We start from the raw sequence: 15,000 nt of genomic DNA, 5'->3' as shown, positions 1-15,000 counted from the left end.
CCCAAGCGAATGGGAAAAATAAAAAAAAAAAAAAAAAAAAAAAAAAAAAGGTAAAAATCCAAACCGAAAAGAAGAAAACCCAACCCCACTTATAGGCTTCAGGCACCACGAAGACCACTTATTGCATCTGTTCCTACCCTAGGGCTGCAGTAGTGCTGAGCTCTGTGCAGGACCAGCCCTCCCCTTCCCCAGCACTGGCTCGGGGCTGACCCAGCCACAGGGAAACACTGGGCAATTCTGGAGCTGGGTATGCCAAAACCAGTGCTTGGGAAATGACTGAGTGATCCGCTGGAATGGGCTGGAGCCCCCCAGCTCTGCACTAACCCTTCCCCTCCACCACCCTTGATGCATCCCCAGCGGGGCCCGGCCATGGGTGCCTCCAGCTGAGTGGGAGATGGAAGAATTCCACTTATTTGCTTTTCTTTTTTTTTTTTTTTTTCCATTTTTTCTTTCTTTTCATTTTTTTGTTGTTTTCTTTTTTCTTTTTTTTGTTGGGTTTTTTTTTCTTTTTTTTTTTTTGGGGAGATTGATCGTTTTCTGAAAAACATCAGCACAGCACAGGACAGTACTACCCACCCTAAATGTGTCGCTATATACATTCTACATAAGCTCTATAGCAATCACATGTAAACATCATCATCGTGAGGAAATACTAGGACAGAAAAAGGCAAAGCTACAATGAGGCAATTGCCAATAGCAGATGCTCGAGTCTCGGCCAGAGCTGCTCGTGGTCGCTGAGGTGGGATGAGAACAAGGGGATTTTGGGGTTGGGGAGAGACGCCAGCTTTCGCTGCTGAGGCTGAAATGGCACAAGGGCTGTTCCCTGGCAGTGACGGTCACCGGTGGCGGCTTGGGGACCCCGCGGTGGCCTCCAGGCCCTGGCGCTGTTCTCCCGAGGGGAACAGCCAGGGAACTGTGCTGGTGTCAGCATTCCTGCTCCTGCCAGAGCCCAGCTGCACCCCGGCCCCCGAGGTGCCACCCTGGCAGGGCTCCGGCTCCTGGTGTCACATCTCGTGCCATTTCCGAGGCTTTGGTCACTCCCCGTGCGGGACGGAACGTACCCAGGGAAGCAGGGATAAAACCCCCAAGTCGTGGGGAGGGGAGACCCCAGGAGACTCTAATCTATCTATTGGCAGAGTTAAGGCTATAATATTCTATCTACAGAGGATGGCTGAATCCCTAGTGGTCTCTGGGGCCCAAAAAAATAAAAGGAGAAGGTGGCAATGGCTTGAGGAGCAGCAAGATTCCCGCTGCCTTGGGAACACAGTGCCTCTGGCCGGCTGCTGGTGGGCTTTGCTCCGGCTGGTGGAGGGCTGTGTCCCCATCCCAGCGCACCCACACACGGAGGGCACGTCCACAAGTGAATTTGACATTTCCTCCAGCCCCGAGGGCCCTTGGCCAGAGGCAGAGCTGTGCCCTGGGGCGCTGGCGGGCGCGGGACGGACGCGGGGTGCGGGTGGTGCCGGGGCGTGTATGGCTTATCAGCTACGGAGCAGGGTGATGGGTGGGTGTTCAGTGTGGGTGCTGTGCCCCCCCTGCCTCTCTGCATTTGGGGCTGGACTTCGGGCTGGATGTGGGGCTGGACTTTGGGCTGGATGTGGGGCTGGCTGCCCAGTGGGAAGCACGGACGGGTCTCCTCGCCCCGCTTGCTTTGCAGGGTGTGGAAGCGAGCGTGGATCGAGCCACGGGGCCTGGCCAGTCTCCAGCCATCCAAGGAGCTGGAGAGGAGCCAGCTCCTCCACACAGACCCAGAGACATCCATCCTCCCAGGCTGTGCCAGCAGCACCCACGGGATCAGGCCTGGCCCAGCCCCTCTCTCCTGGCTCCAGCAGAGGCTGGAGCAGAGCTGGCTGCAGGCAGAGCATCCCCCTCCCACCCTGTGCAGCCTGCAAAGCTGCCTGGCCCTGGCTCCATCACCCACCAGCAGCCAGCTCAGCACGGGGGTGATGCTGGGGGGCTCGGGCCACCCCAGCACGAAGAATGGCTTTGACAGCAAAGTGGGTGACCCCGGGGCAAGCACCAAACACCCCGGTTTGCCAGCAGGGGAGGCAGGGGAATGTCAGCTCTGTGACTGCTCTGACCCCCCATTTGCTGAGTGGCAAGTGCCTCATTACAGTGCATAGTTAAAAATCAAGGAAGCGGTACAATAAATCTGAATTACAGTACATCTGAGCCATAAATACATTTTTTTTTTAAGTATATACTTTTTTTTTTTTTTTTCTTCTTCTTCTATTAAAAATTAGTTTATAATCCTGATTCTATTCACAATGAACAATTTCATCATCACACACTACGGACAAAAAAATGTTATGGTGAACACAGCTGCAACTCCACGGCGGGAGCATGGGGAGGGCCAGGAGGGGAAAGAGGGGCAAGGGGGCTCCTAGGCTCACCCTAAAACAACCAGTCAGAAGCAGAGGGGGAACTAACGTGTGGCAGTGAGACATCAACACCATGGGGACTCACAGACAGAAGCAGCTTTGTTCAATGTAAACATCGATCAGGGGACAGCAGTCTCTCTCTCGCGGGCGTGCTCTCGCTCTCTCTCGCTCTCTCTCGCTTGCCATAGACTGAATAATTTCTTTGAAAACGTAAACATATTGGAAGTGCCTTGACTGAGGTATTGAGGTATTCCTCCAAGGTTAAGGCTGTTACCGATGCAGGCTGAGCTGGGCCTCCTGCAGCAAGCTGTCGAAATCCATGGTCTCGTACTTGCTTTTCACCGGAGCCGGGGACGACTCGTCCGTGCCGCAATCTGGGGATGGCAGGGACAGAAGGCAGCCAGGTCAGGGATCAGCGTCCTCTCTGCCTCACGGGGAGGGAAACTGAGGCACTGTAAGTCACTGCTCGCTGCCCTGCTACTGCACAGCCAAGCTGGACACCGTGGTGATGGGGACAGAACTGGGGACACTGAAAAGAGCCGGGGCAGAGGGGCTGCAGCCAGGCCCAGCTGGGCAGGGCACACATCACTGACATTCACTGCCAGGGGTGAAACAAATCTGCTGGGTGCCGCTGAATTTGGAGGGGCTGTCACAGAGCTATCCCCACGGGAGCTGTGCTGGTGGCAGAGCCACTGGCTGCTCCGCTGCCAGCCCTGTGCCAGGAGCTGAACATGGAGTGCCCCTAAAAAGCCCGGGGAATTCAGCACGTAGCAGAACTAAGGCTGTCTAATTTCACAGTAGCTCAACATTTTGGGTGCATATTTTTGAATGGTGTTATTGTGTTTCACCTCTGTCTGGGGGCTCCCCTTCTCATCCTGCACCAGGATGAGCAGGGTTTTAGGAATGAGCCAGGCTGTGCGGGAAGGGACTGGTGGCTCTGCAGAAATCAGGTGAGGAGCACTGAGGGGGCTTCTCTTATGCAGAGGGGACATCTCTGGCCCCCCTCCCCACAGCACTGCACAGTCACCATCTTCCTCATGAGGTGCTCCCTGGTTCCTAATTTCTCTGTGCCCTAAATGGGAGGCTCTGGGATTTATTCAGATGAACAATGGACATTTCTGCCCACAATCAAAGTCAAGGAATGGCTGCTCTAAGCAGAGCAGATAACTGCAAGGTGATAAAAAAAATCAGGGAGTACTTGTATCAGATGGGGCATCTGGAGGTAAGTCAGGACTTGGGGCTTTATTTTCTGGACCTCAGTCTTTCACTCATCAAGTGGGATCCAGAACCCTTCAGCCCCTGCAGAGGGTACAGAAATGAACATGCAGTGTTGGTGAAACACCTGAAGCAAGGAGGGCTGGGCAGAGCCTGGGACACATTTCTCTTGCAGGATTAGCACAGGGTTTGGCTCCTGGCCCTCAGCTCAGGCTGCAGCCCTGGTGACACAGTCACTGAGACCTTGCTGAAGCACTGAAAGGATTAATGTGACCACAGCACATTTCAGTGCTGTCACTTTGGCTCCAGAGTGCATGTGCAGCGTGGTGGATCTGTCCTGCAGAGCAGCAAACCACCCACATCACCTCTTGGGCTAATGAAATGTTGCTGACTGCCTTCTCTAATGCCTGGGAAGGGAGTTTTCTGCTGGAAAGCCTCCAGCACTGTGCAGAAACTCAGCAGACACAGGATGCGCTGCGCTCAGCTGAGACCCGGCAGCTCTGGGCTGTGATGCTACATTTTACAACCAACACACCCTGAAGCCTCACACCAGCTTTTTTTTTTTCTTCTCCCCAGTTTGCCAATCCACCTGTCTGAGCCATAAGCAGCTCCATGAGCCATAGGAAAAGCCAGAGGGCTTTTCCTGCGGGCTCTGAAGGCGTTTGGGATCCCTGTGTGACCAGGGCTCAGCGGCGCAGTGTGCTGTAACAGCTCTGTGCTGATAAGAGAGACAAAGCAGCTGCTGCTTCCTCACCCAGGTCAGCGAATCTGGTCCAGAAGAAGCGCCCCAGGCCACCAGAGCTGAGCTGGAAGGAGGGCTCGTTCCTCTTCCTGAGCGAGGGGCCGTTCTTCAGCGATAAGGCGGCGTGCTCGGAATACCGGTACGTGATGAAGCCGTACTTCTCCCCCCTGAGCAACCGGAGAGAGAATTCAAGTTGTGATGAGCCCCACAGCCCTTGTGATGCAGCACTACACCCCTGGCCCATCGTTCTTCCACTGCTCCATCCCACAGGTGCCCTTGGATCTCTGGACACACTGGATCTCCTTGACAAAAGCACCAAGAGCGAGGGCTCGGCCGAGCCAGGGCATTGATGTGGCACTGCCTGGCAGTGCTGTGGGGCTTAGGGAGAGGAGCTGCCTGTAGCTGCTGGAGCCCTGGACCACAGCTCACTGCCCACCCACCTGTTAGTCCTGGACAGGACCTGACACTCCACGATTTCACCAAACACCTCGAAGCGTTTCTTCAGCTCGCTGGAGCTCATGCTGCTGGAGAGGTTTCTGATGTACACCACCCGGCCTTCCCCCTGCCAAAGCAACCAAAAGCTCTCAGGCTTGGACCCTGCACCTCCGTGCTGCTGGTGGGCTGTGGAGGAGCCCCTGCAAGCCAGCACTGGGAAGCACTGCCGTGGACACACTGATTTCTCCAGGATGTGGCTGTCTCCACTCCAGGAGTCCAGCCAGGTAATTGTGTCACCCCCAGGACAGCCATAAACCAGGCTGGAGCAGCCACCGCCCCCTTCTTCTCCTTTAAAATTCTCCTGCATTCTTGCAGCTCTTTCAGCTTCTCCTGGCAAATGTGGGATATATTCCAAAAGAATTGCCAGGGGCAAAATCCAATTGCATTGCAGGAAAAAGTGCCAAAGCAGCAAGTGTGAGAGTGTGTGTGTGTGTGCACAATAGTAGGGAACACCAATTGACTCTGCCACGTGCCCACTCCTCTCCCAGCTCCCAGCATGTGCCCACAGGTTCTTGGTGCATGAGGGCCACATCTGTGACAGCGGAGCAGCTTCAGGGATTCCCCAGTTCACCCCACAAACTGCCAAGAGCACTGAGGCACCAGCGTGGGATGCTCTGGGCATCCCTGTGCCAAGGACTCCGTGTGTTGCCAATGGCTGGCACGTTGGGTTTTCCTCTCCCCCCTCCACCCCCATGTCCTTGTTTAACACTGGCCTCGCCCCAAGGGATGCTGAAGCCAGAGCTCCACTGCTGCTTTTAGGAGCAGGAGATGAGCTGAGGGCTGGGGTTGCTTTGTCCTTGTTCACTTACGATGGCCTTTTCCCGTCTCTTCTTCAGCTGGCCCCGGTGCCCGCTCCCGCCCTGACACTGCTCGCCGTTCTCACACCTGCAAGGGAGGGACACGAGGTCAGCCCGGGGCTGGGGGAGCTGCTGGGAAAGCTTCAAACATCGCTGAGAAGCTGAGACACCCACAGGAGGGAGTGAGAAGCTGAAACACCCACAGGAGTGGCTGCCACCGAGAGCCAAGGAGAGACTGGGGGCTGTCAACACTGGAAAGGACACTGGGAAGGTTTTTCTCATAGATGCCAGGCTGTCCCCAGCCAGGCACTTGCCCCTTCCCAGGCCTGCCTTGGTGCCTGCCCATGCCCTGTCACCCTTGGCTGCTTCGCTCTGCCGCTGCTTCCTCAGGCCACGGCTGATACTTGCAGCAGTGACTGCTGCAGTACCGACTATTCCCATAGTTTTTCTTTCCTTAATTAGCATCTTTAGTGCTTGGGCCAGCAGAGCAGAGAGCACTGGGGCTGCCCAAAAATTCAGGGGGCAAACCCAGTCCCGATGCCCCCCGTACCTGAAGGTGCGTCTGCTGGCAGGTGACCGCGACCGGCAGCACGAGGAGCCCGAGCTGGACCTGCTCCTGGAGCAGTAATGCAAACTGGTCCTGGAAAGGGGGTTTCTCCTCAGGCACAGCTTGGTGTCGCCATGCTCCTCCTCCTCCTCTTCCTCCTCCTCCTCTTCCTCCTCATCCTCCTCCACGGGGGAGCCGCTCTCGCTGCAGCTGTCCTCAAAGACGGTGTCGTACTCGGGGGTCTTGCAGAACAGCATGTCCTCGTCGTCGAGGGCACTGTCCAGAAAGCCAAAGTGCTTTGTTAAGCTGGCTCTGATCTCCTGGTCTCTCAGCTGCTTGACGCCGTCCTTCCACAGCATCTCAGTGCCCGGGTCCTTGCCGAGCTCCAGTCCCTGGTAGTGGGCGGCCGGGACCCTCCTCTTGTGCTCCGTCTCCGCCTGGCTCGGCGGCTCCCACGACTTGAGCACCTTCCTCTGCAGGGCGGCCTCGGGTTTCAGCACCTGGCAGTAGTCGTGGTCCCCAAAGGAGCGGGAGAAGGGCCTCTTGAGCAAGCCCTGCTGCTCGGGGAGCGGGCGCCCGCCCGCCCGGCTCAGGTGGGCGAACAGCTCCGTCCTCTCCGGGTGCTTCCTGGGGGCTTTCCTGGAGGCTGCCACGTCCCCGGCGCCCCCGGGGCTGGGGGTCATCCCCTCCTCCTTCCCTGGCTCCTGGGGGATGTCTGGCTTGTACAGGTCCTCCTCGGCGGGTTTATATGGCGGAGTGGTGGGCGGTGTGAGACCTGAGCGCCCCAAACAAAGGGCAGGAGTCAGCTCTGTCCCCTCCGTCCTGCCCTGCCCCATCCCAGCCCTGGGCTGCACCAGCGGCCCCCACAGCCTCATCCAGTGGCACTTGGGGGAACAAGAAGGGTGCCCTGATCCCAGCAGGGACCAGAGGACTCTCCCTACCCTCCTGGCTCATGCAGGGCCCCCCTGAACAGCTCGTCCCACCCCAAACACACTCCCCTGAGCTGCTCATGGGGCTCGGATGTGGCAGTGCACAGGGAGGCTCCTGTGTCTGCAGTGGGAAGGGGATGAAGGTGCTCCCTTGGCTGGGTAGGCTGGAATTGATGCCTCCAGGCTGAATCCAGGGTAAATGAGCCCCCTCCTAGAGGAGATCTTTGCAAAACTAAAGAATTCGAAGCCTGTCCTACCTGCTGTCCCACACAGCTCCACAGTCAGCATTGGCTCAAAGTTTCTCTTCCCAAAGGTTGGGTCCCTGGAGAAGAGCAGAAAATCAGGAGAGAGAAAGTGTTTAGGTGAACCACAGCCCCAAAACCCAAAAGAAAGCTGAGAAAACGCTGCCCACAAGTGAACCCTCCCACTTTGGCTGGTGCCTGACTGAGTAACCCCACAAAGGCAGTGGGGTGAGCAGCTCCAGGGCACACACAAAATGCCCTGCCCTGGGCATGGGACTCTCCCAGCTCCTTTGGCACCCTGTGGCTCCCCACAGGGCCGTGCCCAGCGGTGCAGTTCCCTGTGCTCTGCAAACACAGCTCCCTGTGCTGGCTGCAGAGGCCCTGCCCAGCCACACAACCCCAGGCAGTTTCCAGCCCCAGACTGGTTCACTCAGCCCCATCTGCACTTACGTTTGTGCCAAGGACAGCGTGAGACACCTGGGTGTTTCTGAAAGGCAGGAGAGAAGCAGGTTACCTGTGGAGCTGTATCCCTGCAGTGCCCACTGAGGGCTTTGCCCAGCTCACAGGGACAGTTCATGCTGCCAGGGCTGAGCCATTCCTGCACTTGCAGCTTGCTGGGGTTTTGGGGCACCGCTGCAGCTGAACCCAGAGCCCAGACCCAGGGTGAACCCATGGGGAAGAACCTGGAGGGATGGGGCAACCAGGTCCCTGCCGAGGTCACACCAACTCCTTCACCTCATTATAAGGATGGGGAAACTGAGGCAGAAGATGCCCGTGGATTGAAAAAGCACCCCAAAAGAGAAGAGAGCCCCAGCTCCCCACGCATGGCAGCAGGGGCAGGCTGGGGAGGGTGAGCAGGGTGACAGTCCCCCGGCCCCTCACCTGTTTGCTCCAGGAGGGCACAGCGCCGGCTCTCGGTGCCCACCTCGCCATCCCCCAGGGAGCCCAGGCACAGGGGCTGGGGCTCTGCCGATGGGGCCGGGCCCCCCACCTCCACCTCGGCCGCCGGTTCTTCGGCAGAGAAACCCTCCAGCACGGGGCACGATGCGGCCTCCCTGCAGCCCAGGGCCACGGAGGGCTCGGGGTGAGGCTCGTCGAGGAAGGAGAGCCAATGCCCGAGCTCGGGGTTGAGTCTCTTGGAGCGGCGCACGGCGTACACCGCGCTGTCCTGCCTGCGGGCCGCCTTCCCTGCGCCTCCCTCCTGCTTCCCAGCATCGTCCTCAAGGCCGCCCGGCTCCCGAGGCTCCTCGGCCTCGGGGCTCTGCCGGGGCTCGCCCTTCTCTGCCGCCGATCTGGCTCTGGATGTGCAAGTCCCCCCGTTGTCCTCGCCCTCGGGGGAGCAGGAGCCGGGCGGCCGCGCCAGGGCGGCGTACACGGGCTGCCCCAGGCGGTATGGCTTACTGACATCGCACAGCAGGTCCCGTGCCAGCAGCTCCTTCAGGATGGAGAAGGATGCTCCGGGTTTCTTACAGCCTCCTGCCGCCTGCCAGGCGCAGCCCGGGGCAGGGCGGGGGGCACAGTCCGCTTTGGCTCTCTTGAAGGGGCTGCAGGGCTGGGGCTGGGCGTCGGCGGGGTCTCGGGCGGGCAGCTTGCGAGGGGGCAGGCAGTAGGTGTGCATGTAGCGGATCAGCTCCACCACCGAGTGCAGCTCCCCCTCGCACGGCAACTGGCTGCCCGAGGCGTCCTCTGCCGAGGACAGGGCGGCCACCGAGTCGCCGGAGCTCAGCGAGTCCTCGCTGCAGTCGCTGTCGTCCTCGTGGTGGGCGCAGTCGGCCTGGGATGGGTGGTGGGCGCTGCCGGGGCACTCCTCGGGTGCCTGGGGGGCTTTGGTCTGGGAGCAGGAGGTGCTGGAGGTGAGGTGCCGGTGCAGCTCCGTGCAGCTGCGGCTCTGTGACTGCGGGACGCTCGCCCTCCTGTCCCGGGGACCCTCCGCCTTTGGAGAGGAGAGAGGAGAGAGGAGAAAGTCAGCCCCACAGCCACCGCCCTGGGGCAGGCTTACAGAGGCATCCCACACCCTCAAATCCCCCAGTTCTGGCTCACCCCGACCTCACTGGGGTCAGCCCCGAGTGCTGCCCCTCCTGCACACAGTGATGCTCCTTGTCCCCAGGAGGGATGTGCTGCTCTTCCCAGGCAATCTAATTTGCCAGGCCTAATGCACCGCACAATTACCATTAGCAAAGCAGGAAAATCTCTGATGGCAGCTTCTGCCGGGTTTCAGCTCAGCTGAAGTGTTGGGGTGGGCTCTGCAGGATGACAGGCAGTGACCCCTGGCCAAAGGCCTTGCCTTGGGCTCAGTCAGCAGGGACGGGGACAAGAGGGTGCCCAGGAAGCACCAGGGGCCTTCATTTCACAAATGGGTGCTCAGGGAAGCTGGGAGAGACCGAACCCCCCTGGGTTCCAGTGAGATTCAAACGCACAGCACAAAGTCTAAAGTTTTGCAGAGCCCAGACAGGGATGGGAGCACTGCGGGTGACGGTCCCTGTCCCCAAGCCCTCGCCCAGCCCAGAGGCTCCCCATCCTTTGGGACAGCTCCCAGGAGGTGGGTGCTGCAGGGGCTGAGGCAGTACCTTTGTGCAGGGCCGGGCTGGCCGGGATTTTGGGGTCCCCGGGCGCCGGGCGCTCCCGTCCCGCTGGGCGTCGCCGCTCGGAGGCGACGGAGACAGGAGCAGCTTCTTCAGCTGCAAAGAGAAGGGGCAAGAAAAGGAGTGGGCATCACAGCGAGGGCAGGAGAAAACACCCAGGGGGCCACAGCCCCTTGGTTCATGTGTGAGCACATCCATCATCGAGCATCCGACCCAAAAACGGGGCAAAAAAAAAATCAGGCACTGAGGGTTAGGGTTAGGGTTAGGGTTAGAGTTAGGGTTTCCCACCTCCTCGTGGCTGTGGGGCTCGGGGCTGTCCCCACGGCACTCAGCTCAGGGACCCCCAGGCAGGCTGGGGCTGTGAGGACAGGAGGGAATTCCCTTCCCAGGGACAACCCCACTGGTGTCAGACACACAGGAGGTGCCCTGGCATCCCAACTTCTCACTCCACCAATTCTGCCCTGAGGTGACAGAGGCTTTACAGTGGTGTGAGTGATGGGTATGGACAGCTCGCTGTCCCCTTGCAAGGCTCATTTAGCCAAAATGTCCGGAGAGGGCCTCGACTCATTAACGAGCTTTCAAGGCAGTTTTGCAGATGCAAATCCCTTTGGGGTGTCAAGGATGTCCCCAGCACCGTGCCAAGCCCAGGGGCACTGGGAGCAGGGTTTTCCCCAGGCCACCCCCAGTGCCACCTCTTCTGACAGCAGCAGGGTCAGCACAGCGTTCTCCTTCTACTCAACCCCGATTTTTGATCAGGGGAGAGAGGGAGAAAAAAAGCAAACAAAAAAAACAACCCCAGACCCCACACCCAGCAACAACATTTGAGATTGTGCCCGGAGGCGACAACAGCTCAACAGCAAGACGACTGCGTAGGCACCGGGGACTGCAGGAGAGACACATCTGGGGCTCCCGGGGGGCACCGAGCCCTGGGGGGCAGGAGTGATAGAAAAGGGGTGCCCGGGGCAGGCTCTGCCAGGCGATGCCAGCCGGGCCACCAGCAGCTTTAGGAGTGAGCCTCCTGTCGGTGGAAGTGCCCAGCACCCTTTTCCCCCCCGCCCCTGCAACGTATACATCCTATATATACACATCCAGGTCATGTGTGATATATACCCCTGCGGGGCGTGGGCGGTGGAAATGCGCGCTGTCACCACTGGATGTCACTCCTCCCCTTCTGCTGGGTGGTTGGGGACACCCCGGGGCCGGGCGGGGGGCTCTGCGGAGGACTGAGAGAGCAGGCTGGGGGTCCTGTGCCAAGGAACCGCCCAGGGATGGCAGGAAAAGCTCCCAGTTCATCCTGGCCGGGATGGGGAGTGGGGCTGGAGCCCCACTATGGCAGGGAACCAAGGGGGATGCTCCAGCCACCCAATCTGCAGGGACACAGCCCCTGAGGGGGCTTTGGTGGAAGGCACAGGGAGGGTCAAACCCTCCCGCTGAAAGCCGGGGGCAGGGGCTGACACTCAGACAAGCCCTTCTTGTGACAGCAGGGAGCTCAGCCCGGGGCAGAGCCAGGGGAAACAGCCACCACTGCGCACGGGCACGGGGCTGGGATGAGCCAGGGAGAGCCCCGGGCAGCCCCACACCTGCAGGTGGCATTAAAAGTAGGTGTGGGTGTGCCAAAGCAGCCCCCAGCCCTCTGCCAAGCCGCCCCCAGCCCGTCCAGAGATAGATTTGTATACACACAGCTCGTTCCCGTGAGGATGGTGATGGAGGTGACAGCAATGATGCAGAACATGTATACGTATACAATACAAGTATATGCTTTGGTATTGACGGTTAAAGAGAGTTTTAAGCCTAGAATGAAAAAATTCAGACCTTGGCTTCCTATCATACCCATGCAGCCGGCTTATCTGGGGCTCATCCAAATCCACCTTAAACAGTAGGAAGTGGGTTCTTACTAGAGACAGCTCATCACACTCGGGGGCCGGGGGCGGCCCCCCCGTGACCGGGGCGGTGGGTTTGGGGGAAGGGGCAGGTGAGGTGGTGGCAGAGTTGAGCGTGTCCCCCTCTTCCATAGTTCTGAAGGCAGCCAGGCCCATGTCATCTCCCTGAATATCATCCAAAGTCTCGGTGAGGGCTGCCAGCAGCGCTTCGTTCTCGCTGTCTATTATCTGAAAAGGAGCAGGCAAGAGGAGAAAGGGGGTGTTAAGTTGGGCAGAGGGTCCCCGGGATGCTGGAGAGGGGACAGGGAGCAGCAGAGCCACAGCAGCTCCCACACTTCCCCTGTGAGGGCTTTTCCCCAGCACGGCACGAGGATGGCATGAGGAGAGACCCAAAAAAGGAACATCACTCTGCTGCACCCCAGCAGGAGAATGAATCAGAGCACCTTCTCTCCCTACAGTCCCTCCACCCCACCATGAGGCAAGATAAAGGATTAGTGAGGAGAAAGCTCCTGGCCCAAACCCTGCTGGACTCCAGGCTGCAAGTGCAAGAGCTGTGAGCTCAGCCAGGGCTGCCCAGTGGGCGAGAGGGCACAGCCTCCCAGGAGGGCACAGCTTGTGCCAACAGCCACTCTGAGTTTTGTGCTCACTAAAAGCCCCCAAACACAGGCACCTCCAGCTCCTCAGGGGTTCTCAGCCCTCACACTTAAAGCTGGTGCACCCAGTGCTCTAGGAAAGACCCTGTCCCACAGCCCCAGTCACTCCCAAATCTCCCATCAGCATCCCCAGATCGTGCTGCTCATCCCAAAACCGGGTCAGGGGAGCTGGAGTGCGAGATCCATCTCACTCTAGCCAGGGGCTGCTCCTGCCTCCACACTGCCCCCTGCTCCAGCTTGATTTGGCTCCCTCTTTTCATCTGGCCTTTGGCTTTGCTGATGCACCTCCAGCCTTCCCAGTGCCCTCGCAGCCCCACCAGCTCCCTTCCAGTCTGGTAACACAGTGCTGAAGCCCAGAAGAGGATGCAGAAGCCGAGGAATGGCTGGAGTGAGCCAGGAGCTCCGTCTTTTTGGTCCTCCTCCATCATCATCAGAATGTAAACCATGTCCAAGGAGAAGCAGGCTACCATCAGCGATAAAATTAGCACGGGGGTAAAGTCAGGCTCACAGGCAGGCCCGCTGCCTGCACACAGCCTCCTGTGTTTCTCTCCTCTTGTTTGAAAATTAAACATCTTTTGTTCCATGCCCTAACCTTGCTCGCAGTTACTCGAGCAGGCTCCAGGGAAAGGCAGCAGGATGCTCCATTTTTGGCTCCGTTTCTTTTTCCTCCCGTTATTGGCACGAGATTGCTGTGCATACAAGTTCAGTGGGATACATTTCATCATAGTCCACTGCTCCTCATCGGCCTGGCTTTTGCATTTCTTTTCTGTTTATCTTTTCCCCAGGAAGTTCACGGAAAATATGCAGCTCGTGATGAAGGTCCCTCAGCTGGACTGGACCATTTTCAAGCACAGCATCAGCCCAGCATAAAAGCCACAGGGTTGTTATTATGGGCAGGTTAGAAAATATTGAGGGGTTTTTTTTTTTGTTTTCAATCTCCTTGTTTAAATAGAAATCCTCCTCCTCCCAAAAAACGTAACCCAGGCTTGGTGATTAGCTGGTACCAGTGGCTCACAACTTCTTTGTGCAAAGGGGTGAAGGGCTGGGTGCTGCTCGGGAGGGCACAGAAAGCCCCGAGGACAGGCACACCCAGGGCATGGCATGAGCTTTGGGCAGGGTGAGGGGGCTGCTCTGTGCCCAGTGCCCTCTGCATCTCCCTGCTTCCAGCCTGTGCCCACAGCCCTGCAGGAGATGAAACAGAGCCAGGAGCAGAGGGACGTGGAGCAGCCCTGGGCCAGCTTTGTGCTGAGCTGCCACAGCCATGGATCCAGCCCAGAGCTGAGGAGAGGAACCAGCCCCACACAGAGGGGGCTGCCAGAGCCTCTTTGGTTTGCCCAAAGCAGAGGCAGGGGCTGCTCTGTGCTCCTGGGAAGGGAATTCTCCCAGAGCTGAGACCCCCGCACTGCCACCCTGGCATTCCAGAATGGAACAGGACACGCTGCACCCCGGCTGCAATTCCCTGGGAATAATCCAGCACAGGAGGGCTGCCTCAGCAGCCTCCTCCTCCTCCTCCTCATTAGCCCTACTCCGCTTGCCCCATTTAGAGCCGGTGCACAAATTAATGGAGCACTAATCAGCTGGGGAGGAGATATTAATAGTTGTGTGTGTGTTCCCTCCTCCCACCTTCCTTCTCCTTCTCCCCCTGCCTCCGTGCTGGGGGGATGAGGGTACCTGGAGGAGCTCGGAGTCGTCGGTGCTGTACTGGCTGGAGTCTGTCTCCGAGTGCTCCCCGCCCCACTGCAGCTCGCTGAAGCAGCCGGCAGAGTCCAGGTCTCCGGCGTCCAGCTGCGACAGATCGATCTCGGGGAAGTCGGAGTAGAGGTGCTCCTCTCCAGACACCTCATACTGCACACGGGAAAGGAGAGAAACGGGCTGAGCACGCCGCTGCAGGCAGCAAAGACAGCAGCATCCCTCCGCAGGGGGCAGCCAGTGATCCCAGCCCCTGGGTGCACCCAGCTCCAGGTGATCCCAGCCCCTGTCCCCACTGCTCCAGGAGCAGTGACACGGTGCTGGCAGGATGTGGTGGGCACCTGGTCACCCCATGGATCTGCACAGCCCCGGTACTCCCAGCCCCAGGTGATCCCAGCCCCTGTCCCCACTTCTCCAGGAGCAGTGACACGATGCTGGTGGGGTGTGGTGGGCACCTTGTCACCCAATCTGCACAGCCCCGGTACTCCCAGCCCCAGGTGATCCCAGCCCCTGTCCCCACTGCTCCAGGAGCAGTGACACTGTGCTGGCGGGGACCTTGTCACCCCATGGACCTGCACAGCCCGGCACTGGTCACTGTGAGCAGCCCCAGAGCTGTCACCAACCCCTCTGGTGTCCCAGCTGTGGCAGAGGTTGCAGCAGCAGGAGCTGCGTGGGAAGAGCCTGGTGTCTCCCAGAGAGATGGTCATGGCACAGCACAGCACACCCCCGGGGCTCTTAGGGGCAATTCCTGCCCTTGGTGCCCTAAAAGTGACATCCAGGTTGTACAGGTGGCCTGGCCATCAGCACAGGAGACCTGGGACAGCAGCACACAGGGCCAGCCTCACACC

At 59.0% G+C, this 15,000-nt stretch overlaps 1 protein-coding gene across 1 annotated transcript in view; it reads right to left on the bottom strand.

The window, feature by feature from the left end:
* Positions 1-524: 524 nt before the first annotated feature.
* The window catches only part of PPARGC1B (PPARG coactivator 1 beta), a 43,931-nt gene continuing 29,455 nt past the window's right edge, over positions 525-15,000 (bottom strand). Inside the window, exons 2-12 of the mRNA XM_066329408.1 lie at positions 14,135-14,308; positions 11,826-12,038; positions 9,916-10,026; positions 8,231-9,281; positions 7,799-7,835; positions 7,364-7,428; positions 6,181-6,952; positions 5,643-5,718; positions 4,779-4,900; positions 4,351-4,505; positions 525-2,755 (exon numbers count right to left, since the gene is read on the bottom strand). Of these exons, the coding sequence (XP_066185505.1) occupies positions 2,652-2,755; positions 4,351-4,505; positions 4,779-4,900; positions 5,643-5,718; positions 6,181-6,952; positions 7,364-7,428; positions 7,799-7,835; positions 8,231-9,281; positions 9,916-10,026; positions 11,826-12,038; positions 14,135-14,308 (2,880 nt within the window). The 3' untranslated portion in view covers positions 525-2,651. The remainder of the gene's footprint in view (positions 2,756-4,350; positions 4,506-4,778; positions 4,901-5,642; positions 5,719-6,180; positions 6,953-7,363; positions 7,429-7,798; positions 7,836-8,230; positions 9,282-9,915; positions 10,027-11,825; positions 12,039-14,134; positions 14,309-15,000) is intronic.

Source organism: Sylvia atricapilla, chromosome 14 (assembly GCF_009819655.1).
Source record: "Sylvia atricapilla isolate bSylAtr1 chromosome 14, bSylAtr1.pri, whole genome shotgun sequence".
NCBI classification, from domain to species: domain Eukaryota; kingdom Metazoa; phylum Chordata; class Aves; order Passeriformes; family Sylviidae; genus Sylvia; species Sylvia atricapilla.
The sequence above is the reverse complement of the archived record's forward strand: the minus strand, read 5'-3'. Positions and strand labels throughout refer to the sequence as shown.